The sequence below is a fragment of the Maylandia zebra genome, linkage group LG2 (genome assembly GCF_041146795.1).
Source record: "Maylandia zebra isolate NMK-2024a linkage group LG2, Mzebra_GT3a, whole genome shotgun sequence".
Classification (NCBI taxonomy): domain Eukaryota; kingdom Metazoa; phylum Chordata; class Actinopteri; order Cichliformes; family Cichlidae; genus Maylandia; species Maylandia zebra.
In genome coordinates this window covers 30,799,906-30,827,091 of record NC_135168.1, presented here as the reverse complement: position 1 = coordinate 30,827,091, position 27,186 = coordinate 30,799,906, and the positions used below count along the sequence as shown (strand labels likewise).

Here is a 27,186-nt window from a genome sequence, read left to right as displayed (position 1 = left end):
AAAGCTAACTGCTAAATGTGAAATAGTTCAGTAAAATAACCTGCTGCTCATAATAAATGTATCACATGTAATTCTCTGCATCTTACTAAAATTTATATGCATGTAGACAAAACTGCACAGAACAAAACAAACTACCTGTTGTCCCCGCTGACCTCCTCCACCTCCTCCGCGCCCTACGTCTCTGCCGCATTCGTGATCTTCTGTCTGCAGTCGAAGAAACTCCCGCCTCAGCGTCCATTCGCCGGGAACATTGACTATGGAGCTGATGGAGAGAGACACGTGAGCGGCATTAAGTCAAGTGCGAGTGACGTGCTCGAGTTAACGTGAGGACGAAGGGAAAGTGGTCACAGCAACAAAAACACACACATTAATCTCACTCTAGGAGTGAGTGAGCTCTGTGCACGGCACCATCTGCTATTTGACATCCAGGGACAGCAACATCTGTCTGTGGACTTATAATAAAACATAACCTGTAGTGATTCAGTAGCAATGATCACTTAAGACCTAATAACAATTAAAAAAATCATTTATATGTTTATATGGCAGACGCATGATGTGTGCTTGACAGCTTGTTGCTTAGTGTGATTATTACTTCACAAAGGATCATGTAGTAACTGAGTCCTGCTTTAATTTCTGGTGAATAATATTTTGCCTGGCGTGACAAAGCTTTACCTGGGTTCTCCTTCCTCTTCTGTGACCTCATCATCCTCTTCCTCACTGCCACTGTATTCATACTCTGGGCCCTCTGAGAGAGTAAAAAGGAGAGAGAAGAGAAAGCGAGGAGGAGTGGATACAGTAAAAAGTTACTATGCAGCACCCAACATGGTGATATTTAAATACACGTACTCCTTTTCCCACATGGACACTGGTCCTGATACTTCACACTTTTTCAGAGTCAAACCCAAAATGATGCCGATGAAAAATAAGCTGAGACACAATCTCACCTTTAGGCAAACAGCTGATATCACAGAACATTTTGTCCTGTTTACAGAAGCGCACAGACGCACATCTGTATGAATATCTCCAGTTTAAGTCATCTGGCACATAATTTAATGGGTACTGAACCTCGTGAAACTTTTTCTTCTCTTTGGTAATTGTAGGTGCTTAAATAAATTGCTGTAGTAATAATCTGCCCTTTTGTGCTGTGAGTGGTTACACCATTTCTCCTTTTTGCCTTGCAGCACCAATGCTCTCGTTCTCTTTTTCTACAGATTATTCTTTTTATTATTCCAGAACTGAAACTCCAAAATAAAACAGTTTCTTTTCTCTACTTCGAGCGAGTGCATTTCTTTCACTTTTGCTTCTTCTTTGTCTTTCCTTTCACTGACATTTCAAATAACTTGATGCACAAACAGCCACTGTATGACGTCAGTCACCAGGCCTTCATGCATCTGGCCCCAGATGCAGAGAAAGTGAAGACTCTCTGACGAGTCGCACCATCCACACGCTGCACTGCACGCTCTACTGTAAATTGACGCGTTAGAAATGCGATGCGCTCACGGGTGGTGTCTTGGGTGAACGATTCTGATGTGTCAGCACCGCGGTGGGAATTCTCATCTGTGTTTCTGGCTTTGTGAGCAAGCCGCTATTTCATTAAAATTTCCTCCATGCCCTACCCTCTTCCCCCTTCATCGTCTGCTGCCAGTAGCAATTTTGTCATTATCAAAGCCACACAAAAGTCTAGTGTGGGCAAAGTTATTCAGCAAAAAATGAAAGAGGCTTCCTTTATGGAAGCCTAAAGGAGCAGAGTTTTATGCTGTAGTAGATTTCAGGACAGCAGTGCTTCCCCATCTAAAAGGTGTCTCTCGTTTCCACATACACCTTTTATCAAGGGACACACGGCAACACAATGCATGCAAGCATGTGTTAGCACAGGTAGGAAATGTTTAAAAATGCTACTATCCCAGTGTCATTTTTAACCAGGACCGCCTTCATGAACACTGCACTAAAATCAATCACTCTTCCAAGGGGGTACATGAAGATGGGTCCAGTCAGCTTCCTGTAACAACATTTGGCCACCATATGGTGTGATAGGAGCTTGGGGTGAGTTGAACATCAACTTGACACACCATATGTTGCCATTAAGAAGCCAAAAAGGCAACGCAACACAGGTGGATTTGTTCGAAGCAGAAAAGAAGACTTTCGTTAACAAACAGGGCAAAAGCATATTTTATATGGTGGTGATGTCATGCTTGAAGGGCTCCAAAGGAGCTGAAAGACACGGGAAGGACTGGAGGGGACGGCCTAGTTTTTCCTGACTGAAAAGTGGGACTTTAATCATTTCTTTTTGGAGTGACTCATCTTCCAAAACACAGACATCTTTGTCCAAACTACACTCTTGGGTATGATGAATGACACATCCGTTTTTGCATCACATCCGGACGCACTGATTTTCTTTTTTTTCCCCTTTCTTGCAGAACTTGCAAAGTTTTTTCTCTTCACAGTAACACTACCAACATTTCATTACTGTGGAGGGGCACAGGGGAACAGAAACACACACTAAATCACAAATATGGCCTTATACACACTGCATACACACAGCGCATACAGCAGAAAGCCTACCAGTCATTAGAGTGTTGTTATAAGCCAACAGAAGATTAGAACCAGATGGTGATTCGTTTCCTCCTTACTTCCCCTCAGCGTCTCTCTCTCTCACTTTTGCAAATGAAGAAAAATAAAGCTAATAGACATTATGAGGATTACTTACACTGTCTGAATACTGACATGAGAACAAAGCAAAGAGAGTCATAAATATCTCCGTCCTGACTGTTTTTCTCACTGTCTGACTGCACATTTTGGCATCAGTGATTCAGCACATGCAGCTCATCCAGAGTAAGCGGAGGATAAATTACGTTCACACTATACGTCTCACAGCTTGCTTCCTCGTGTTACACATTCCCAATTTGTTGTTCTTTTGTCTGTTTCTATGCCTTTTGTTCCCTTCGTCCTCGCTTCGTTCGTCCATCTTTGTGAGCGAGACATTGTTATAAAAGAATGCAGCAGAAAAAGGAAAGCAAAGGTCAGCCCGAGACTTCCCTTCGGCCTGACCTAACATTCTCCCGCTGCTGCGCTCTCCTCGTCTGCCTCGCCGGCGCTGTTCGCATCAGAATATGTTTTCATAAGCTTTGACAAAATGAATGAAGATACAACAAAGCAGAATATATGCAAAAGTACCAAATGGCAACCAAATGAATCATTTCCATAAACAGCAGGCAAGAAATGAGGCAAAATGCTGTGTTTGTCTGAGCAGCCTGAGCGAAACAGCTGCTGCTGCCGTGAGAGCAGCTGGTCCACTCTCAGCTCAAGTGTGCGGCGTTATCCACCACGGCTGGGCTCAAAGCCAGAAGATACCGTCAATTTTTAAAACATGGTGATAAATTCAACCTGACATTTTACTTTGAAAAACCCCTGACACTTAGACACACCTGAAAGGATTTTCAGATTCTAACAGCGTAGTGCAGATATGACAGCCTTTGTTTTACGTGGAATTAAACTGTGAACCCTGCAGAGAAGTGGTGTCAAACCCAAGGCCCAGGGGACACAAGTGGTCCAGCAAAGACTCTGATCTGGCTCGCTGGATGACTTTGGAAAATGTGAAGCAGCCTATGAGCAGAAAAATAGCCCTAGCTTCTGTCACTGTAAACCACCCTGTATACAGACAGCAGGAAAACAGCCAATAGCTTGTTTATGGTTTAAATTTACTGCCTTTATTTGCCCTGACCTTTCTCTCGCTTCTTCCTGGTTCGGTCCAGATGATCTTTAAGCATGATGCGAACTTGTCTCTCGTTAGCCAGGTCTTTGATGAAGGCGTGTCTCAGTAGGACATCTGTGGTGGGTCGATGTAGATGGTTCTTGATCAGGCAACTATCAACGAACGACAAGAAACGCTTCGACCTGCAGACAAAATACAGACAAATGTGAAAGCATTACAAGCAGGTTTAACAACAGACACACTAACGTAACAAAGTATCACTTAACCTCCTCCACATTTCTGTGAATACACTAAATTCTCTAAACCGAATCACTAATTTAAAGACTCATTTTTTAAAATCCACTTTTTTTTTTGCTATATCATGTTGTTGATGATATATTTTTTGTATCACATTTGATACATTCGGCGCTTTTGGCAACTTTTTGTTAGCAACAATGTTAATTTTAGACAAAAAACAAACAAGACTTTAAGGTTTTTTAGGCAAGTATTGATTATGTTGAGGAGATGGAGGTCTCAGAAACTCATGTAGCAAATATGATAAAAATGCTTTTGTAGGGTTAAAACCAGCAACAAATTGTAGTTCCAACCATAAAACTCAACAAATCAGAAGAGAAGACAACATTAAATAAATATTCAATTCACTGAACTGCATAACACTCCACATAATTCTTAAATAAGTATTTCCACTCACCCACAGTATAAAAGCTAGAATCGCCTCTCCCAGCGCTACTCTACCGAGGAAAAGCAAATCCAAAATAACGAGTCCAACTTTTACGATGATATCTACCTACAGAAGCACTCTACAATCAGTGACATGCGCCGTGTGTAAAGTCATAGAAAACTGGGAAGGAAAATGTGGGGCTGCTTTATTTTTCTGCCTCAAGGGGGCCTGGAGTGAAATGGGAAAGCAGTTCACCCCAAATCATTGACGCTATTAAAAGCACCAATAGAAAGCGTTTTTCAGATGACATTAATACTGAATGAAAGACAGCATGACAGTTCCACCATGAGTTCAACAAGTGCCTATCAATTATCCACAGAAAATATGGAGAGAGAAAGGAAAGAGGCTGATAATCAAACCCTAAATAGGATTCAATCCAGAACACACACACACCAGTGGGTTTTTAATCTGGATGACTGGACTTCTTTAAAAAAACAAAACAAAAAAAAACAAGAAAAAAACTTTATCTTGATATATCTAGACATGCCCGTTACTTTCAACCTTTTCTTCTCAAGACGAGAGTGCTGGAAGATCTTTTATCAGATGCATGAAACCCACAACAAAGACCCCTCAGAGGCCCTGTTTTTAGAAGAGAAATCCCAAACACTGCTGTTTGCATCCTGCTGCGTGTGTGTGTGTGTGTGTGTGTGTGTGTGTGTGTGTGTGTGTGTGTGTGTGTGTGTGTGTGTGTGTGTGTGTGTGTGTGTGTGTGTGTAGGGCTTACCATTTCTTTGACTTAAGTTTTGGTGGAGGGTTTCGAGGAATCAGAAACAGCGCTCTCATTGGATGCATGTCACACAGAGCTATGGAGGGCACAGGCCGAGAGCAGCAGAGTCACAGATGTGGAAAAAATAAAAATAAATGAACAAATGAGAAGGGAAATACATACGATGTAGTGTAAAACACTTCAGCATATCAGTTAGTCATGTGCATGTGTGTAGATGCGTTTTTAACTTACGGGGGGCTCCTTCTGCCATCTCTAGGGCCGTGATGCCTAAAGACCAGAGGTCACTCTAAAAACAAGACAGGCGGGTTAAAGGTTATATTGTAGCTAATAACCTTGGATACCATTTTAAAATGACTGTATGTAATTAGTAAAAGCGGTGTAGTGCATCGAGGTCTGGGAATCACAGAAACAGTCTCCAGAGTTCACAGATCGTGGGTGTGAGATCTGATTAATATAAAATTTCTTCAAAAACAGTCTCAGGTTGTTTCTGCGAAATACGATAAAATGAATCAGTCACTCAGTAAACTCGAACTTTATCGTGAAGATTTTGGATGAGGTTTGCATCATAAAAAAAAGAACACAGCAAAAAGATTTTGGACTGTGTTTGAAAGATGTTGTCACTCTGGTGAATTTCTTATATTTATGGAAGCTGTCTGTTGACTATATGTTTATGCAGACTTATTTCTGAGTGCTGCTATGAGACCGGGGCTGTTTCTCAGCCCACATCTGACAGGCAGGAGAAGCGAGCGCTACACGACTTTACGTCACAGAAGTTGGCGTCGCTGGAATTAAATCATGGTCGACGCGATTTGCAAGCCATCTCACAGACAATGAACTTCTTGCGTGTGGTGATATGTGTTGAACTGGCTCAATATTGCGAATCGACACGTGTTGGTTAGTGACAGACATTACAGATGAAAACACAAGATAAAGTCTGACTAAGAATGATTTTTTCTGTGTTTCAGAACAATAATTAAAAGTGTCAGGCTGTCAGGACCAAACACAGCCATGGCAGACTAACATGGTTCAACAGTGTCAGCTGGAAAACATGAGGAAGGCAGCGAAGTAGCAATAACATCCAGAACCACGTGTTCCTCAGCAGCCAGTCAAACTGAAGGCGACGACTGGACTTTTTATCCCCTCAACGATGTTGAAGAAGAAACTGATCCTGGCTGTCAACACAACGTTGTTTCAGCTAAAAGGACTAAAGCAAACCTGTGACCTCCAAGTGAGTTTTGCCTTACACAGCAACAAACAGCTTAAAGTGCTTTACTGACACCCTCACGTAAAAGGTAATAGAGTTGATGAAACATAAACTCACATCTAAAACTTCTAAACAAGAAGAAAAAATAATATTGCGCACTTTCAAAAATAACTAAAACAGACAACACACAGGAAACGTCTGCAGACTTGCTCTTCGTCACGCTGGTCAAATTTGTCAACTCAGGAGGGTTTTCATGGCTGCAGTGTCTACATAACAGGAAGCTTTGTGTTTATTTTGTATTACCTATTTTGAACTTCCTCAATCATAAATGGATAAATCCAAAAACATTTTAGTAACTAAGACTGAAACTAATAAAAACTAGAGTGAAACACTGCAATGAGTTCTGGAAACCAAGTGAAACTAAACTGAGCTCGAAGCAAAAGCAATAATAAGAGCAGATGTTTGAATCTTGGTTGTGTGTCTCACATGCATGTGGCACAACAGATATGACTTGTGGTTGATGACCCACACTCAGCATAATGCCTCAGCATTACAGTACAAAACAACCACAGTTACACAAATGCTGCTTTCCCTGCATCTGGATTTCATGAGCTGTGAGATGACTGAAACTGTAAAGGTATAAAGTAGTTCATCTTTATCAGTCATTTCCATGTATGTGTGGTTGAATAACTTCAATATTAAAATATAGCCACTTCCACTTTGTCCACAGCATAGTCTGCACCATGTTAGATAACAAATAAACCACCTTAAGCAGCTGGGAACTGCCTTAATTCTCACTTAAAAAACAAAAATGAAACAAGGCTGTGTCTTTGAAATTAGGTACCCTGTAGTCATATGTAGCCTCAGGGTTCTCATCACAGGCAATGACCTCCGGGGCCATCCAATAAGGAGTACCGATGAAGGTGTTCCTCCGACCGATCGTCTTATCGAGCTGGGCTGACACGCCAAAGTCAACTGCAAAAAAAATTAAATTAAAAAAAATAAAGGTTTCATGTGTGAAAAACAGCCACAACTATTGCTACTTTCAGAAGCGTCTTTGTGGTCGTGAGATTTATGTGTTTGAATATGACTGTGTGATTGTTCTGTTGTTCTCCCAGGGGTTACGTCTGCTTGAGGAACCACAGCGCATGTGTCAGTGTGTCATACCCAGTTTGACTTCGGCATTCTCTGTGAGCAAAACATTTTGTCCCTTAATGTCTCGGTGAATCACATGGTGGGAGTGAAGATGGGAAAGGCCCTGGAAGACAAATATGAATACATATAAACACTCCCGTGCACACACGGTCAGATGACCGCCGCTATAAATACGAAGGGGCAAACGCTGCCCTCGGAGAGCATTTAGATCACGTGTCTGAAGGATTACTGAACGGAGAGCAGGATTTAGCTTTTAGCTTCAAGTCCATCAGTAGACATCCTTACTTTAGGCAGTTACTGAGTGGCCGAGTAACTCAAGCACAGTTTTAGTGTGTGTATTTGCATTCTCACTTCTTCAAAGTGGGTTAAATAAACAGGAAGTAAGTCTTATTTCAGACAATGACTTCACCATGGTTTCTGTGTGTATTTGTGCGTGCGTGTGTTGTGATGTTAAAACAATGGGGAGACAGCATGGCTGACAGCAGTGGAGAAAACTCTGGCGACAGTCCAGAGCCCTTTGTCTCTCAAGTTTTTTTACAACTACAAAAACAACAAAATAAAAAAAATGAGCTCCGTTTCATTTTTGTTGCAGATAACGGCAACATCAAGAACACCGGGGGCTGATATAAGCTGATATGTTACTGTGTATGTCTCTGAGCCACAAACACCAGCACAGAAAGCGAAGCAAACATCCCGGAGCCTTTCTCAGGACCTCGTGATCTCTCATAATGATAACCATAACATTTTACAGAGATGTGCTTTAAACTGGCCTTTTAAGTATATAACTAAAAGAAGAAATCCCCCCGAGTCACAGTGGGAAACATACGAGAGAATAAATCCCTGAACATGAGGAAGTATCAGTGTCAGTTTGGCTGCTCTTTGATGTTTTGGCAAAGAATCACTAAAAGCAGCCATCGTGTTTCTTTACAACACCAGACACTGAACCACGCTTACATCCACAAACAAGTTACTACCTGCGTTTTTTTAACCAACACTAAAACAGCACCGCAGGCAGAGAGAGGTCCCTGCTGAGTGTTTGTTTGTGTTATTAGATCACACAGAGTTAGCTGACGATGGAGGGTTTGACACAAACAGCATCGTTGCATTACCCAGAAAGCTCACATCTTCTATACTTATTTAAAATGGTCACTTATAAAGGTAAAAAAAAACTGTGTGCTTGATCTTACCCTGAGCACCTCCCGGCAGATGTAAGCAATCCAGTCTTCTTTCAAACAGTTTCCTTTGGTTTTCTTCACCAAGTCTGTCACAGAGCCAGCGCCACAGTACTCCATCACTAACTATATGGGAAATAAATAGCAGAAACATGTGGTGTTTGACACAGGTAACCCAAAAGAACAGCAGTTGTTTAATAAAAACTAAGATAATCCACAGTTTGTGCTGAAGAACAAACAAATGTGACGAGTTAACAAACCCAGAGTTGGTGGTCCTGTCCAGCAGGGCCTTTCTTAATGAAGGCACCGTAATAAGTAGCAATGTTTCTATGGTGGGAATAACTTTTTAACATGTTGATCTCCAGCTTTATCTCCTCTTCTTCCTCCTAAACACAAGAACAAAAACATAAGGAATCAAACAAGTGACAAAAATATTACTGCCATGTGTTAACTGGAATTTCATTATTAGTCATGGTCATCTGACCGTTCACAGGTGATTGAAAATGGCGCTGCCTGGTGTTTGTCTGAAGAGCAGGTGTTACGGCGCTGTGATGCTTCTGTGTTGGGTTCAAAAAGGTTTCAAGGCTTTTATAAAAGTGGCCCTTCTGCCTTGGACATGTGACCTGTTTATTTAAAGTTTTAAAGTGTCGCTCCAAATGTAAAATCACAAACACATCCAGGTAAATAGCCTCTTGAATCTGTTTTATAACCCTTAGATGATCTCTCACCCAGCTACTGGACCTTAACTCAACTACTCCCATCCCACAACAAAACCACTGGGGTTGGTCGACTTTACGTGACAGAGGACAAAAAGAAAGCAGAGGAAACTGTGTGCGGCACTTTTTGTTTTCCTAGTATAAATCCTGGAAATGACTTGTGACTTCTCCAATTCACTGGACTCCTAAATCTACTCGGGATCTGGAAACGAGAGCAGAAGAAAAGAGGAGAGCTGGAGAAGCTGGCTGTGGTTGTTAATCAGGAAAGTGGAAACAACAGAGAGCTTCTCACAGTCGCTGCCCTCCCTTAAATCTTCACAGGAGGGGAGAAAAATGACAAGGCAGAGTTTGAACTTTCACTTCCGTTTGAAACACACAGGCTTCTGCCTACGACGAGGTTGTGTGTGTGTGTGTGTGTGTGTGTGTGTGTGTGTGTGTGTGTGTGTGTGTGTGTGTGTGTGTGTCTGCAAGAAGGCAGATAATAGCCAAGCATTTCCTGCTGTCACATCCACACAAAGAAACTACGACGTTTAGATGTCAGAACAATCTGTAATATAATTTATTCAGGCACTCTATAATTTGTATTTGAGTTCTTAACACGTCATCTAGTTGTCTGATTATTCTCTCCATTAATCACGTAATTATCTGCTACATAAAATGTAAGAAACAGAGAAAAATGACAAAGTCTGTGCTAAACTCTCCAGTTTGGCTGCATTACTGAACAAGAAACCAAAACCCAAAGATATTCCCTCTTGATAAGATTTTATCAAGACAGAAGACTGAGCGTGTTGGATTTTGTGATCTTTTAACATTTTATTTTACTTCACACCGATATAAATCCAAAGCCATGCAAGCCTGTCTGTGGAGCAGTACCTTGCTAAATGCTAAGATTGGAACTCACTCATTCTAACAGCAAACATAAGCTGTTTACAAAAAAAGCTCTAGCTGCTCGCTAGGCTTGACTGCATTTGTTATATTGGTGCCCTTTTGAAGCATTTTCACAGCTCTGGTTAGTGAAATTCTGATCATTAGTCTGGTACTTTGCCTCCCCAAGTAGGTAACTGTGTGTTATACCCACACAGTTTAGAAATGCAGCTGGCTAACCTACACTCCTATTGTTACCTGACACCTTAAGATCAAGATGGCCACGAAGTTAAAGAGCAAACTCCAAAGCGAGGAATCTAGAAGCCAGTGGTTGACATCATAAACCATAAAAACAGTGTGTGGAGGTTATTACAGAGCCATACGTTCACACAACGCGTACTGCTATGGGTACTTAGGACTAGGATGTAGGCCGAGAGCAGGGTCTCTGGAGAGAAATACACCACCACAAACTGTCTCGTCTTTTCTTTCAATCCTGCATATTACATGTCTACCGGACATCATGCTATAATAGTACAAGGGATTGTTTTTCTTTAGAGGGCACAACCATAGCGGTTAAAGTAAATATCGAACACATGGATTGGATGGGTTGTTGCCAACATCTGGTGATAATCTGGAACTATATTGGTCACGTGTTCAATGCTTATTTTATCAGCTGTATATTCAGCGATTCCTAGTACCGAGAAAACTCAACTGTATGTGTAATAAGTTGCAAGAAACTCTTGCACTACAGTATGTGTAAATTTAATCCAGGAGCTGAAGAAAAACAGGTCATCTCGATGCAAAACCCTCAAACAGGAGTCACGTATTAAAGGCTGTCATGTATGATTTATGTTAACAGGATGATTATCACGGTGGTGTTGAATTTAATTACACTAACGTTGCACTTTGGTCGTTACGCATCTTATGATGTTCTGTCAGTTATATACTGTGTAACGCAGTCTGCCATCCATCGCTTCAGCCTGCTCTCAATGGCTCATTAGCAGAGTTACCCTCATTTCTCCATCAAACTGTCGTCAGGTAGTTCATGCGATGGCACAAATAGTGTTTGGTGTTTATGGTGTTGCTCAGGCTGTTTGAACATGAAAGGATGCATTTGAGAAGTTGACATTCCAGGTAAAGAACAGGTGGAGCATAAAAAGGATGTCGAAATAAAATAGAGATAAATAAGGATTATTTTTGAGCAGGAGACAGCGTTGCCTCAAACACGACACATGATGACACAGGTACACTCTGAGAGTAGTGAGGTAATGAACCCTTACCTCTGTGACCTCCATGACTTTGATAGCTGCCAGCTGACCTGTCTTGACATGACGGCCCTGTTGGAAAACACACGCAATGAGATACGATCACTGTAGAGATTCTGTTAAATATTCTGCACCAGTTCAAATTTCTTAAATCACAAGTGCAGCTGTGCATCTTGGAAAGACAGGCAGCAACTGGATCGTAATATAAAAGATTAGCCTCTAAATGTTTGACGAGGACTACAACAACTGTCCCACGCTGGAGTCTGTAAACAGATGAACGCTCACAAAGTGTTCCCGCTCTCCCTGTAACTCTTCTGAGTGAATACTTGGACTGTGATATAATTCTCAATATTCATGGACTCGGGCAAGTCCACCTAATTTCATTTTCTCTTGAAAGACGCAGACAGAAAGAACAGGACATGACACGAGAGAGAGAGCGCGAGAGACTAAGTCAGGATGGAGGAGCAGAGCTGTAAAGTGCAGTCAGGTGAAAAAGGGAAAATTGAAAACCATGTCATGACTCAGAAAGCTGACAAGATACTAGAGTAGCTACTCTATAAGCCTTTAAGCTGTGATGTATGACAGTTCTGTGGGAGTGTATAGTGTATGTGTCTGAAACAGACCACCAGACATGACAAACTCGCCATTATTCAATCAGTCAGCAGTCAGGATTCATACAGAGAGACAAAGTCAGACAAACACAGACACTGAAATGAGGGGCAAGTTTAAAAGTAACAAATATCTGCCTATTCATCTGTTTCCCCCTCAGCAGCCAATTCTTAGAAACGCTCGCGGCCATTTCCAAAGAAATATTGTTGATATGAACAATTGGTCCCGTAGCTATACAGGGAGTGCAGAATTATTAGGCAAATGAGTATTTTGTCCACATCATCCTCTTCATGCATGTTGTCTTACTCCAAGCTGTATAGGCTCGAAAGCCTACTACCAATTAAGCATATTAGGTGATGTGCATCTCTGTAATGAGAAGGGGTGTGGTCTAATGACATCAACACCCTATATCAGGTGTGCATAATTATTAGGCAACGTCCTTTCCTTTGGCAAAATGGGTCAAAAGAAGGACTTGACAGGCTCAGAAAAGTCAAAAATAGTGAGATATCTTGCAGAGGGATGCAGCAGTCTCAAAATTGCAAAGCTTATGAAGCGTGATCATCGAACAATCAAGCGTTTCATTCAAAATAGTCAACAGGGTCGCAAGAAGCGTGTGGAAAAACCAAGGCGCAAAATAACTGCCCATGAACTGAGAAAAGTCAAGCGTGCAGCTGCCAAGATGCCACTTGCCACCAGTTTGGCCATATTTCAGAGCTGCAACATCACTGGAGTGCCCAAAAGCACAAGGTGTGCAATACTCAGAGACATGGCCAAGGTAAGAAAGGCTGAAAGACGACCACCACTGAACAAGACACACAAGCTGAAACGTCAAGACTGGGCCAAGAAATATCTTAAGACTGGTTTTTCTAAGGTTTTATGGACTGATGAAATGAGAGTGAGTCTTGATGGGCCAGATGGATGGGCCCGTGGCTGGATTGGTAAAGGGCAGAGAGCTCCAGTCCGACTCAGACGCCAGCGAGGTGGAGGTGGAGTACTGGTTTGGGCTGGTATCATCAAAGATGAGCTTGTGGGGCCTTTTCGGGTTGAGGATGGAGTCAAGCTCAACTCCCAGTCCTACTGCCAGTTTCTGGAAGACACCTTCTTCAAGCAGTGGTACAGGAAGAAGTCTGCATCCTTCAAGAAAAACATGATTTTCATGCAGGACAATGCTCCATCACACGCGTCCAAGTACTCCACAGCGTGGCTGGCAAGAAAGGGTATAAAAGAGGAAAAACTAATGACATGGCCTCCTTGTTCACCTGATCTGAACCCCATTGAGAACCTGTGGTCCATCATCAAATGTGAGATTTACAAGGAGGGAAAACAGTACACCTCTCTGAACAGTGTCTGGGAGGCTGTGGTTGCTGCTGCACGCAATGTTGATGGTGAACAGATCAAAACACTGACAGAATCCATGGATGGCAGGCTTTTGAGTGTCCTTGCAAAGAAAGGTGGCTATATTGGTCGCTGATTTGTTTTTGTTTTGTTTTTGAATGTCAGAAATGTATATTTGTGAATGTGGAGATGTTATATTGGTTTCACTGGTAAAAATAAATAATTGAAATGGGTAAATATTTGTTTTTTGTTAAGTTGCCTAATAATTCTGCACAGTAATAGTCACCTGCACACACAGATATCCCCCTAAAATAGCTAAAACTAAAAACAAACTAAAAACTACTTCCAAAAACATTCAGCTTTGATATTAATGAGTTTTTTGGGTTCATTGAGAACATGGTTGTTGTTCAATAATAACATTATTCCTCAAAAATACAACTTGCCTAATAATTCTGCACTCCCTGTACAGCTTGGACTTGGAGGACAGCAGGGTGTCAAAACATGTGTGTCTACATCGACCATTTCCACATCTGAGGAGTTTTCAGGAGTTTGCAACAAGCTTGACGGCATAAACACGTCTGTCATAATCCAGCTGAATGGAGGGTGGCATATTTTGTAGCTCCGTGTCCTGTTATAGTTAGCCTGTTCCTCTTTATGAATAGAAGACAAGTCATTCAACTGCAGTGGCATGAATGGAAAGTCACCAAGTTAAACTGAACTAAAGATTTACAAATGTGCAGTTTTTATGTGAAAGAGTGTTTTTTTTGTTTTTTTTTTTACAACGAGCACCGAGGTTACTTTTACTGGCTAACAAAACCAGCATCCATCCTTTTGCGTCAACATGTTTTTTGATTACGTCTCAAGAAAACAGAATTCAATCATGGTACGAGGCGGGAGTTCTTGGCTGATCGTGGGAAATAACAAATGGGAAGTTTGGAGAATATTTATTATCACAGCAAATAGACTGTACTGTTCAAGAACAGAAAGATGGTGAGAAACAACTAACAATGTGCTGGCAAACCTGCTGTAGGCTTCAGGGATACTCAGCACAGACAATTTATTTTAGAAATAGATCCATGAAGATGTGACATCTTTAAAGAAAGTGTTGTCAAGAGAAAGAAGAGGAGCTGCCTGGTTAGTTAGAAATATACTGCAGTAGAATATTATCCAATGAGCTCAAGTTATTCATGTAAACATCATTCAACAAAACATCAAAGTAAACATCTGTCATGTAGCTCTGGTCTGATATTGATGGCACTTCAAACTCTTAAAAAGAAGAAACAAATCAAAAGATATTAAAAATAAAATAATCTTCCCTGAAAAGTGAACAGTGCCCAGAGAGTGAGCTGCAGCTGGAGCCTGAATCCTTGAAAAGTTTTATTTATCACGCCATGTGTTCTTTGATATAAAGCATGTCAGTGTTTTGGTCACTACAGTGAAACTAAACATCTTGACCAGTAGCATGCAGACTTGGTTCACAGTCGGTTGAAGTGTTCCTCGGCCAGTCCAAACCCTTTTCAGCTGGAATTCTTCACACACATTTCACTGAGCATGAGCTGTGATGTGAAGCCGTCTCTTCATCCTGGCCTTGATTGTGTCCTAAAGTAGAGGACAGTGTCTCCATAATTGCAAAGAATTGTGGCATGGAGTCATCCACTAGCCTGGCTATAATAAATAAGGAAATGGCCTTCCTGTCCCATCACACTTGATGGTGTGTGCTTGCTGCCACCACAGCAAACCAGTGTGAAATGTTCTCCACTCAGCTGATCTAGTTACTCATTAAAAATACGCCGCACTGACGCGCATGCACACACTAACAGGGGTCTGGTCTCTCCATCAGAATTAATTGGAGAAAAATGTTGCTCTTATTTTGCATCCTGAAGTCCATGAATATCTCTCACACACACACACACACACACACACACACACACACACAATAAGGGAAGACTACAAATATCGTTTCAGTGAAAAGGTTACTATAATATATTCATGCATATGCTAATCAGATACAAGCGAGACATTTATAACACAGACAGCACGGAGACAAACGAGAGAAACAGTCTCACTGCATCTCTCTTTCTGTCCTGCTCTTGCTTCAGTGTCAGTCTCGCCACCCGCTGTATCTGTCCCCTTCAAGATCAATATGTTGGTTACATACGTGGATATGTGAAAGATTAATTCTCCTGAAGAAACTGAGTGTGGAAACTGTGCCACTTAAAGCCTATACGGTTGTAACCTTAGTCAGTATAAAAGATGGATGTAGCTTCCAGTTCACATAAAAGTGAAGCCGTTGCTGAAGTGCCTTTAACCTGCATTCTTTCACATGGCCAGCAGGGGGCGACTCCCGTGGTTAGCTTCAGGTGTCTCAGCTTCCTTGCTCTGAAACTTCAGCAGCTACTTTTCTAATTGTTATATCGGCTGAGCCATGAAAGGAGGTGTGACGAGGCAATTGGGGAAAAAAATGCTCAAGGCTCCATAACAGGACTTCACTAACAAAGGGGTGACATCATGGTGGTTACGTCTATCTGCTATACGGTCTGTGGCAGTAACTGCATGTGTTTGTGTTCATATAGCTTTGTGAGAACAGATTGGGGACTGTGCGATATGACCAAAATCTCATATCCATATAAGACATTTCTGTAAATTCTGTGACTTTCGGGCAACTTGACTTTACCATTTACCATTTATGTTTTCAGCTGGGCGTGGTGCACCTGGAGTCGAGTGTTTTGACGGATGCATGAAACTATGTATTTTTAGACAGGAGGTGTAGCCCCGCCATTTTCTTTGTGAGTATTTATTACACGGCGTGCTGCGGGGGAGAGCCTGTTCTAACGTTTGAGTCTACGGTTTATTTTGAGCACTTGACGGCTGTTTTTGCTTCTCATCTGTAAACTCTCTCCACACGCTTTCAGGTGATTCTTGCGTCGGTGGTAGAGGTTTGTCAGGTTTGAGTCTGTGGTGGAGACCTGTTTCCTGCATAATTTGCATAGTACAGTTTTCTGGCCAGTATCAGACTTTTCAGAACCAAACCATGTCCATGCTGGTCCTCGATTTGTTTGGAGCTACCTGGTTCTGCCTCATCTTCACTGGCCATGCTGGGACTTATCTGTGCCTGCATCCATGTGCTGACCATCCAAACGATGAAAAAAAAATATATTGCTGCAAACTGTTTATTTTGCGACACCACAAAACAAACAATATCATCCGATATGAAACGACAGATGTTTTAATTTCATCATCCGATACATGTCCTCATATCGCACAGCCCTAATGAGGACATTTTTCACTTCACCTTCAGTTTTGAAGACTTTGGGTCACGGTTGAAGTTAGGATGGGAGTAATATCTATTGACAGATATCTCCACATGAATATGCAGAATAGATTTTCGATACTGGCTCTGTGGGGTCTTTTGTTTGGAGTCTTTTGTGACGACACTGCAGTGCAGACCAGTCGTGTTTGAGGCGACTTTGACTTTTAGCAGTTGAAAACTCTGGGCGGAGAGAATAAGAACAAACTTGCTGAAAAGGTTTCTAGAAACCATCAGTTATCATCTGAAGTTCATTTAGCTTTTAGTTTGTTTGTTAACATGTCTCAGCATTAATAGTTAGTCTGTAATCAGTAACCACCGCTCAGAACCACAAGGAACCAGAACACTTGGCCTGCGATTTTCACTTGTCTGGAGCACTGCTGGCACACACTGATCATTTTCCACACCGATAGTCCAAGTCTTTTTCCCCTCATATGAGTCAATTTTAAGTTGCCACAGTTAAGTAACACTATTATTAACATGAACCTCCAGTGATAATATTACATGAATGGTTATTTCTTATTCAGTGATGTTGATAAGGTGCATGATAAAAAGTGTACACCCAAACAAAAGATTCACTTTATTTCAGCTTAGCTGTGCTTGCACATGTGGAGGCTGCATTACTAAAGTTCACCACATGAAATTCAGAGAGGCAGTTTCAATCCCGGGACACGTGAGCGTTCACTGAGAAATGAGAAACAGCAGCAGCAGAGAACAATTACTAAAACGATTAAATATGACAGCTCAGATCTGAAGGCTTTGGTTGGCCTGCGAGTGAAAATGGTTTTGGTATCTCATACGAGGAAATCAGTCCCACATCCACTGGGCTTTAGCTGGGGTGGGACCTTCAGATGCATTTCACATGTTTGATCACAATGGGATGTGGGGAGTTTTTGACCAAAGTCAAAAAGTCAATCAAATGTCACAGTTTCAATAATGAGCTGTGTTGGTGGGAATGTTTGTGGTAGGAGCTGGGCTATGTCTATTACCAGGCCAGGTAATATCCTGTGAAGTGATGAGGGCTGAATTAGCATAATTATCTTTATTTTGCACATTAAAGCTTTTTTAAAACTTTTTTTCTACTTTTCCATTCACATGTAACCTTCATTAGCTGGAACTACAGTTTCAAAGCTGCAGTGTTTTCATTACATGGGTGTAAACTCCACAAAGGTAAACTCACCACACCGTCATCAGAGGAGAACTGGGAAAAATCAAGCAGCTCCTTTTTTGCTTTCTATGCATGTTACATGTACAAGCAGTCAGATGAATAGCAGCTTGGCCAATCTGTGGGCTCTCACCACATACTCTCTTATTTTATTACCACAAAAGAAATAAAAGGAATGCACAATAAAAACAAAGAGCTAATGAAAAAGAATCCTAATAATTTTTTACAGTCTGGGAAAACAGCCCTAACTGACAGCAATAGTCATTACACACTCAGAGCCTGCATCACAAACTTAGGAGGTGGGTGAAAGGTAATGACCAGGCAAGCCAAATGCATTATGGGAATTCTAAGATTGAGAAACTGTGAGGTTGGCTTCATACTGTCTGACTCTATCAGAGTGTCAAATACTGATTTCTCTGGTTTTTAAACAAGCTCTACTATTGTACCGAGTTCAGCGCTGAATCACTCGAGTACTTTTAATTATAGTTCTGGCATTTAGAAAGTAAAGTAAGGAGGCCAGATACTTTTATGAATGTTCTAACAATTGGACACATGGGTAATCAGCACAAACTGCAGCTCTAACCCTCATGGGGGGCCGCTTTCCTCTTCTCTCTCTTTAATAGGTCTCTCTCCCTCTTCCTTCCTCCCCTCCACTCTGTCTCTCTGGCTTTCACCTCTGCCTTCCTTCCGTTGCCCTCACTCACTTTCCTCTCCATTTTTACCCTTTGTCTCGCTCTCTCTCTCTGCTCTCTCTGTTTCACTGTTAACAAACACAGTATTTCTAATACTACCCATTCTGCTCCAGCTCACACCTTCCCCCACAAACACTTACCTAAGAAACTAAAACTTTAACTTTGAAAGCTATTACTCATTTCAGTTACATCTAATAAAGAAGCATTAGGTGACTACATTTTTAATGTAAGGAAGCTCTTAGTTGTGTGGCAGCAGAAAGTGTTGAGCTGGGGGAAGGAGTCAGTCTGTGCTGTCAACGCAGACTGACAGTTGATCAGTCTGTGAATGTCCAAGTCCACATTTGGACATGATTTTGGTCAGCAGATCTCCTCATGAGCAACACAGGAATGATGATATGTGAATAACAGAAAGGGAAGCAATGCAACTGAAACTTGAAAGAGGAAGTGCAAGTGATTCAGTCAGAGTGGTACTACAGCCAGCTGTTGTATGGTTTCAACACCGAGTCAAAGTTTGCACAGATGCTCGAGTGAAACTTTCTTTGACCCATCACAAATGTAATTCACATTCATTTACGGATCAATTTACATTGATATTCTTGATTTTTGTTATTCATGTGATTACCACAACTCAGCCACACAGGTCAGTGACACACAAATAGTTAAAAAAAAAAATTCCAACTGCTGTAAATTAGTCACACTAATTATCATAGTGGCATCATTGTAAATTATAAAGCTACAATATTGTGCTTAAGATACTGCAGTCACTTTAGTCAGTGTTACTAAGGAAAATTGTGTTGCGTCAGCAGTGCTCAGAGGTCTGTGCTTTAGTAGAGTTTGGCTTTTTCACAGTGTGACACACACACATACCCACACACACACACAGATGACTCTATAGCAGTGGCTCGCAGAAGGGAAGTTCCTTTTGCAAACAGGGAAACGCCCTGTGCGTGTGTGTGTGTGTGTGAATGATGTGTATATGGTGAATAAGACAAGCACGCACCATGCACTACGAATGTCCAACACAGCATTTTAATATATTTATGTGCATGTGTCACCCATTTCTTCTGTCGAGCACCTCCTTGCTTCTAAGCAATAAAACTTCTGCAGTCTCTTTACATTTTCTTTCGTTTTTTTATATTTTAAGACGGGGCAAATTATCAAAGATGTACAGTAAAATGTTTAAATCTGTATCTGCATTTATACTGTGGGAACTTGGGTCGCTGCAAGGTATTGTTCTTTGATGTGCCAAAAACTGTCAGGGTGCACTGTGCAGCACGGTGTCAGATTTAATTATATGGAATAACCACTCTTAATATTATTTGTATCGTGCAAATGGGTTTCATCTTTTAATTTTCAAACATCTCGAAATCTACACTTATAAGTGAACACACTGGACTTTTTATATTGGTGTACTGGTTTATTGAATCTGTTATCACTAAGTTCTCTAATTGTCACGTCCTTAGATGAGGTTGAACACAAAAGCACTAAAGCTTCTTTGATTCCCTGAGTAGTTCCTGGCGTCTGTTTCTGGGGTAATTTTGAAGAAAAGCCCTGATTGTCTCCAGGCCTCTCTGCTCTCCATGCCGTCTAATTGTGTCTGTCTTTGCATGTCAGAAAATCCCATCTGCTGACCAGGAGGCTCTTCCACTCAATTAAGATGAAAATGAGGATAATTTGGGCACACTTTGCTCCGGTGTCTGTTCCAGTGGACACTGGGGTTTGATTGACACGGGATCAGATGTCTAACTGACAATTGCTGGATCAAAAATCAAATGTGTACATGAGTCATGGGAAAATTTCATAATCAATTCCTGATGCACATCAACTCTGAGGCCTCAATTTAGAGCAGAACTGATTGGGAACATAACCTAAGTTGGAATACAAACATTTTCACCAAGCAGAGGATCACTGTGACTGACAGCAACAGCAACCTGCACATAAAAAAAAACAAAAAACAAAACACCATCCTGGTGGATCCTGTTCCACCTTCATCTTCTGCCTCTCCCTTTTGGCAGTACTTATTGTAGGATTCTTCACATCCTATCACAGCTAACATGCCCTCATTTAGTTTTCCTTCTATACAGATCAACTGCTTCACTAGTTACATTTGTTCCAACACTGATTGCATTTCTGTCTCCAAAAACATTTCCTTTCAGGTAGACAGGAATGGTCTCTCAGATCACGTGAATACACGTAAATCAGTGAGTGTAAGTATGAGATTTCTTGACTTGAATCCACATGAGGATTGAGGAGGTATATTCACACTGGGTGAGGTGATGCAATATGCCTCCTGCATGCTCAGGTAGCACCTCGAATGGGGAATCTGCAGTTGCAAGCAGGCACCATCTCCTGCTGTGTGCTACGTGTAACAAAGGGCAACTTCAGGCAATGCTTGCACCAGATTCTCCTGCCACTGCTCAGTGTTCACATGTGAAATTAGTAATGCACGACATTTGTCTTTTAAAAGTAAGAATCGCTGTATTGCAATAGCAGTTTCACTGTGGGTAACGGTAATTGCTGTATGATTATTGTACTCACAGATTTTCATCCTATTAAATAGAAGAGACCTTCAGCACAACCATGTGCAGCTCATACGGCATTGTGTGATTGTTAGTTTTATACCTCTAATACTACCTTAAATGATCTGAATTAAAATTACCGGTATAATGGTGGCATTTTAATCCGTGGTGCTCACCTTTAGGTAATCAAAGTTTCTTATTCATCCAACAATACTACACACCTATCATTCAATGCAGAGGCATGAAGAAATAAACAAAGGAAGAGCCCAGATGCAATGTCAGCACTCACATCAATCCACAAGTGTTTTTGTACGGGGTGAGGAGAGCGTGTGTGCAGTGCCAGTTATTGTTCTCCAGGCCATGCTGCATTCATGGTTTCCCAGGTTGAGGCTCACTCTCATTATAAGACCGTGTACATGGGAAACCAGATTTGCTCAGCCTCATTAAGGTCTGATTGATTGCCTGTTAGAGCTACACACCATCATTATTACTTTACCTATAGCGAGGCTTTTAAACCACAGCAGAGTGCTGGCAGACTGCGGCTCCATTATTTGTACTGATGCAGGCAGAAAAATGCCCCAAATAACATTTCTTTAAGAAAGTTAAAAACACATAGAGGGCCAGCCAATTAACTTTTTAAACTATTCTACACAAGTAATTTTTCAAGCAGGGTCAAGCATCATTAGAGAATACAGTACACAGAAAGAAAAAGGTATCAGACATGGTACCGCCTTCAGTCATTAGAATCACTGCTGTGATTCAGCTCACAGTTTATCAGTTTTTGTTTTTCTTCCCTTGTTAATGCTCTACTAAATGTTACTCACATTTGTTAATGCTTTAGCCCTGAAAAAAAAATCTTTTAGCCTCCTTTAACAATGCTATTAGAGTTGCGAGGGCTGCTTACTTTTCTCAGTTGGTTGCAAGGAGCAGAGGTAATCCTAAAGTTTTATTTGATACTATTACTAATATTATTACTCCTGCTCCACCTGCTGCTATTATTTCTTCTGTTGAAGATTGTGAAACTTTTCTTGCTTTCTTTTTAGAAAAAATTAGCAACATAAGGAAAAACCTGTCTTTTTCAGCGTCTGCGCTGTCAGTTCCCACGCCAGCTCGGCCTGTTGTTTTAGAAGGTTTTTCACCTGTTTCACTACCAGAGCTGGGAAAAATAGTTAGTGCAACAAAATTATCCTCTTGCTCTCTTGATTTTTTACCTGCATCATTATTTAAAAATGTCTTTTACTCTACTGGTCCCTGTATTCTTACTATAATTAATACCTCCTTGGCCTCGGGCATAGTCCCTGCCTATTTTAAAACTGCTGTTATAAATCCCTTGTTAAAAAAGCCTATGCTGGACCCATCTCTCACTAGCAATTATAGACCGATCTCAAAAATTCCGTTAATTGCTAAGATTCTAGAGAAGATCGTGGCTAAGCAGCTTACAGCAGTTTTAGATAAATATAGTATTTTCGACAAATTTCAATCTGGCTTTCGTAAAGTTCATTCCACTGAAACAGCCCTTCTTAGAGTTTCTAATGACATTTTGTTACAAAGCGATGCAGGTAAATGTTCTGTTCTCTTAATGTTGGATCTTACGTCGGCCTTTGATACTGTTGACCACTATATTTTACTTAGGCTGAAACACTGGGTCGGTGTCTCTGGGACTGCATTGAAATGGTTCTCCTCGTATCTCTCTGAACGATATTCTTCTGTGGCAGTTTCTAAGTATAGATCATCTTCTGCGTCCCTGTCTTTTGGTGTGCCACAAGGCTCTGTGCTAGGGCCATTACTGTTTTTAGTTTATTTACTCCCTCTTCAGCACATTTTGAGCCCTTTTGAGGATATTTGTTACCATTGTTATGCGGACGATATCCAACTCTATATATCTTTTAAACCGGAAGAGGCTTCTAAGCTGCGGCTTTTAAATGTGTGCTTGGAAACCATTAAAGGCTGGATGGCTGAAAACTTCCTCCAACTAAATGAAAGTAAAACCGAAGTCCTCTTATGTGCCCCAGATAGACATATACCCAGTATAATAAATGCTCTTGGTCCTCTTTCAACGTTTGTAAAACCATCTGTCAGGAACTTAGGGATTATCCTTGATCCTGCTCTTACGTTAGATAGTCATGTTAAATCTCTTGTTCGGTCTTGCTTTTATCATTTAAGAAATATTTCTAAATTGAGCTCTATTATATCCTATACCGAACTGGAGATTGTTATTCATGCTTTTATCTCTTCACGACTGGACTATTGCAATTCCCTGTTTACTTGTTTAAATAAAGGTTCTTTGGAGCGTCTGCAGATCGTTCAGAATGCTGCAGCAAGACTTTTGACGAAAGCTTCTAAATTTTCACATATAACACCGTTGCTCATGCAGTTACATTGGCTTCCTGTTGAATTTAGAGTCCAGTTTAAGATTTTGGTTTTAACTTTCAAGGCTCTTCAACAACAAGCACCACCATATATCATTGAACTTTTACAGCCCTATGCCCCTAGTAGGTCTCTGAGGTCGAGTAGTCAGGGCCTACTTGTCATTCAGTATACGAGACTGAAAACTAGGGGTGATAGAGCTTTTGCTACTGTGGCCGCCAGACTGTGGAATTCCCTTCCTCAGGACTTACGATCCGCTGATTCATTGATTACTTTTAAAAAACAGCTAAAAACACATCTTTTTAAAACTGCCTTTTGCTAACTTTGTTTGTATTTTGTCTTTTTAATCTGTTATATCTTGTATAGCACTTTGTGATCTCTATCTAGAAATGTGCTATATAAATAAAATTTTACTTACTTACTTACTTTACCAAGCATGAAATTTGTGATTTTCCTCCCCGGTTTGAAAGAACCCTGTAAGGCCTGACTGTCCTGTGCATCGCTTGCAACATATCCTCTTTCAGGAAATCAAATGGCACACACACCCTACTTTCTGTGTCACCTAATCCCACGAAGACATGGACAACTCTGAGAACGCATCATTGGCTATGTGCATCCTTCAGCCCTTAACTTTTAACCTCTTCCTTAAATAAACCTGTTACTTTAAAACTTTTGGGAGAACCTAAAGCCTGCTTCTTCCAAAACAGTTACACTTGTTGTACATGTATCCTGCCCTTCATGTACAACATTGTTCCTTTTCCATAATTCACAATGGAATAAAAAAAAAAAAAATGTTGTTTCAAACATCTGTCCACACAGTCTCTCGTCCCATATCCACACACCAACCCAGTGGTTCTGGATCACACCTGCTAGTTCTTGGCGAGCGCTGTGTAGTAGTCTCCGCCTGCTACAGGTTTTCTAGCTCACAGTGGATCTTTAAAACTGGCAACTGCAGTTATTATTCTAGAGCAAGTAAGTGGAGTTCATCTTACCACTCTGGAGAAGCATCAGAATGATGCTGAGAACAGCCTCCACAATAATCTGTCAGCTAAGCTCACTGGTGAGGAAACAAGACATAGGACTGAAGTTGGAGTGAGCTGACTGGTGTTATTCTCCTAGATTGATGACAACAAAACAATAAAAATCTACCCAGCTCCTACCACACAAGGTCTAAGTAGTGGAAACACTGCTTATGTCTAATCTGAAATCATGCAAACATTTCTGTTTGTTATAGGGCAGGTAGATAGGCATTCATGACTTGACCCCTCCTAAACGGCCTCAACCACAATAATTTTTCACCCAGGAAGCTCTCAGTTGCTCAAAGATGAAACTAACCCACAAAGGTGTAGCAAACAGTGCAGCTGGTAAAGCATCAGCTTTAGTGGTTTAGCAAACTCGTGTGAAAATAGGGCACAACCAGCTGCAGGAGCCTAAATAACACTAAACACCTTCTACAACCACAAACCACTCACTCACACATATATAAACAGATACTGCGATAAGGAAGTGAGCCCCACCCAGGGCCTTTAAAAGATGCTCTAGTTGTGTGTGTGTGTGTGTGTGTGTGTGTGTGTGTGTGTGTGTGTGTGTGTGTGTGTGTGTGTGTGTGTGTGTGCGTGCGCGCTAAAGGATATTTCAGTAAACAAAAGTATCTTTTTTCCCCTCCTAATTAACTGGAAGTAGCTGTTGCAACTTTTACCAGAAATGACGTTTTACAACCGTAACACCATGAGTCTGCATATGCCAACAGCTGCTACATGTTTAGCTTCGCATTAGCTTGTAAGGTAAAGACGACAACAGGAAGCTACTATTGCTACCATTTAAACAATGTTTAGATTTAAAGCACTACATATGATACTTTCATGTGTCTGTTGATGTTACAATGTGCAGCAACGCATCACGGCAGTACTCACCTTGTACACCTGACCGTAGGTCCCATTGCCAACTACTTCAACTAGCTCAAAGATCCCAGCTGGATCCTAAAAAAATACAAATAAATAAATTGTTATTAAAAATAACAGCAACATGCTGAGAAATCCAAGCATGTTTGTTCTCGAGTGAAGCAACATAGTGTATAGGAAATGCGACATTGCAGCAAAGTCAAAATGCAAAAGGCTAGTGCCAAGAAAAACTATGACAAACAGTTTCATTGCTCAGAGCTGAGGGTACAACTCAAAGTTATGCTTGGATGGGGACTGAAGAAGTGGGACTGCAAATGTAGATGAGAGTTTGAGCTGAAGATGAGACTGCACCAATTTGTATCAGAACAAAATCAGTTTGGCTGTTAGTGGAGGATGGTGCGTTAATTTTACAGTTTGATGAAAGCTGTAAAACACTTAAGTTACATTTCTTTGTTTCCCTACGCAAAAATGAGGAATAAATACAGAACAAAAACAGAACAGTGACACTGGCTAAATACGGCTTATGTTTAGGTCACGGCCTGAGTGGCTACAGAAACATCATCACACCTAATGTCATATCAAATATTTGTAGTCACACAGGCAAACGACTAAGCAGCATGAGGCCACAATAAAGTAGCAACTAAACATTACAGTTGGGAAAAAACACGCTGTGCGCTACTTGGACTGCATCTTAAACATTAAACAAACTCTGTTTATTTCAGTGGTCACTTGTTGCATTGTTGCACACTAACTTTTCGGCAAGTCTACACCGGGAGAAACCTTGTGTAAACAGTGCAGCTTGTAAAGTTGACACCAAACAGGACACAGCGCAGACAGGAGGCACCGTGGCACACGACACGCTATATTTACACGCCAAGTTAAAGCACACTGAGTTTGTGTAACAGTGAAGAATAGTAGCGAGTACCGACCGTTAGACGAGGCACAAAAACCAATCACTGTTTGATTACTCAGCTGCAGCTTGAAAGCACCGTTAAATTTTCAAGCAACACCCACCACATCCCACACTGTTTAACATTACCTTTTATATGTATATACAGAAAAAAGAAGCAAGGTTTCTTTACTTACTCTCAAAGCAGCGAGGTCTATGCTGTCCAAACTTCGCGTGGTGTTTTCTCTCGACATTGCTGTCAGAAACTTTGTCAGTATGTTGATATGTGTAAACAAGACATGGACGGTCAGAGTTTGTCTCCCAACGCTACGCACTAACGGGCTTTTCTCTAGTCGGGTCCATTCTGAAGTTTAGCTTCACCAAGCTAGTCGCCGAAAACACGCAACATCCGGCTGCACCTTTCAGAATAAGTGTCTTTCTTATTCTGTCTTTCCAGACTGCGATTTTTCTTTGTGTAAAGTCTTTATTGTTACTTTTTGAGACAGATAAAACATATCATAGATATGTTATGAATATATCTTATTTACAATATACTAAATTTATAGCAATTTATATTTCAGTATATGGCATAAATCTTACTCTGACAACCATGACGTTTTTGTGGTTATACACTGTCGCAATGTTGCCAGCACCATTTAGTTTTTCTACCGAGGAGGGTTTTTGTTTTTTTTGTGTTTTTTTGTTTTAATCTAAAGAACGGCAGAGTAAAAAAGTCACTCAACAAGACCTTGTCTGTGAGAAGGAACTTTTGCTTACACTCACAGTTTTTAAATAAATACATACATACCTACTCTATACTACTCTACTCTTTACTCTAAGGGACACGGTGAGTTTGCTGCATATTA

At 41.0% G+C, this 27,186-nt stretch overlaps 1 protein-coding gene across 4 annotated transcripts in view; it reads right to left on the bottom strand.

Annotated features, from left to right (window-relative positions):
• si:zfos-2326c3.2 (mitogen-activated protein kinase kinase kinase kinase 4) overlaps positions 1-26,736 on the bottom strand; it is a 59,296-nt gene extending 32,560 nt beyond the window's left edge. For 2 of the 4 annotated variants that reach the window (XM_004563140.3, XM_012922430.3), the window contains exons 1-12: positions 26,518-26,736; positions 25,444-25,509; positions 11,552-11,608; positions 8,952-9,077; positions 8,707-8,817; positions 7,532-7,622; positions 7,209-7,339; positions 5,392-5,446; positions 5,158-5,236; positions 3,722-3,894; positions 673-745; positions 136-262 (exon numbers count right to left, since the gene is read on the bottom strand). In XM_004563140.3, the coding sequence (XP_004563197.3) occupies positions 136-262; positions 673-745; positions 3,722-3,894; positions 5,158-5,236; positions 5,392-5,446; positions 7,209-7,339; positions 7,532-7,622; positions 8,707-8,817; positions 8,952-9,077; positions 11,552-11,608; positions 25,444-25,509; positions 26,518-26,574 (1,146 nt within the window). In that variant the 5' untranslated portion in view covers positions 26,575-26,736. The remainder of the gene's footprint in view (positions 1-135; positions 263-672; positions 746-3,721; positions 3,895-5,157; positions 5,237-5,391; positions 5,447-7,208; positions 7,340-7,531; positions 7,623-8,706; positions 8,818-8,951; positions 9,078-11,551; positions 11,609-25,443; positions 25,510-26,517) is intronic. The other 2 variants (XM_012922431.3, XM_012922432.3) reach the window with 1 other exon arrangement.
• Between the last annotated feature and the right edge of the window lie 450 nt (positions 26,737-27,186).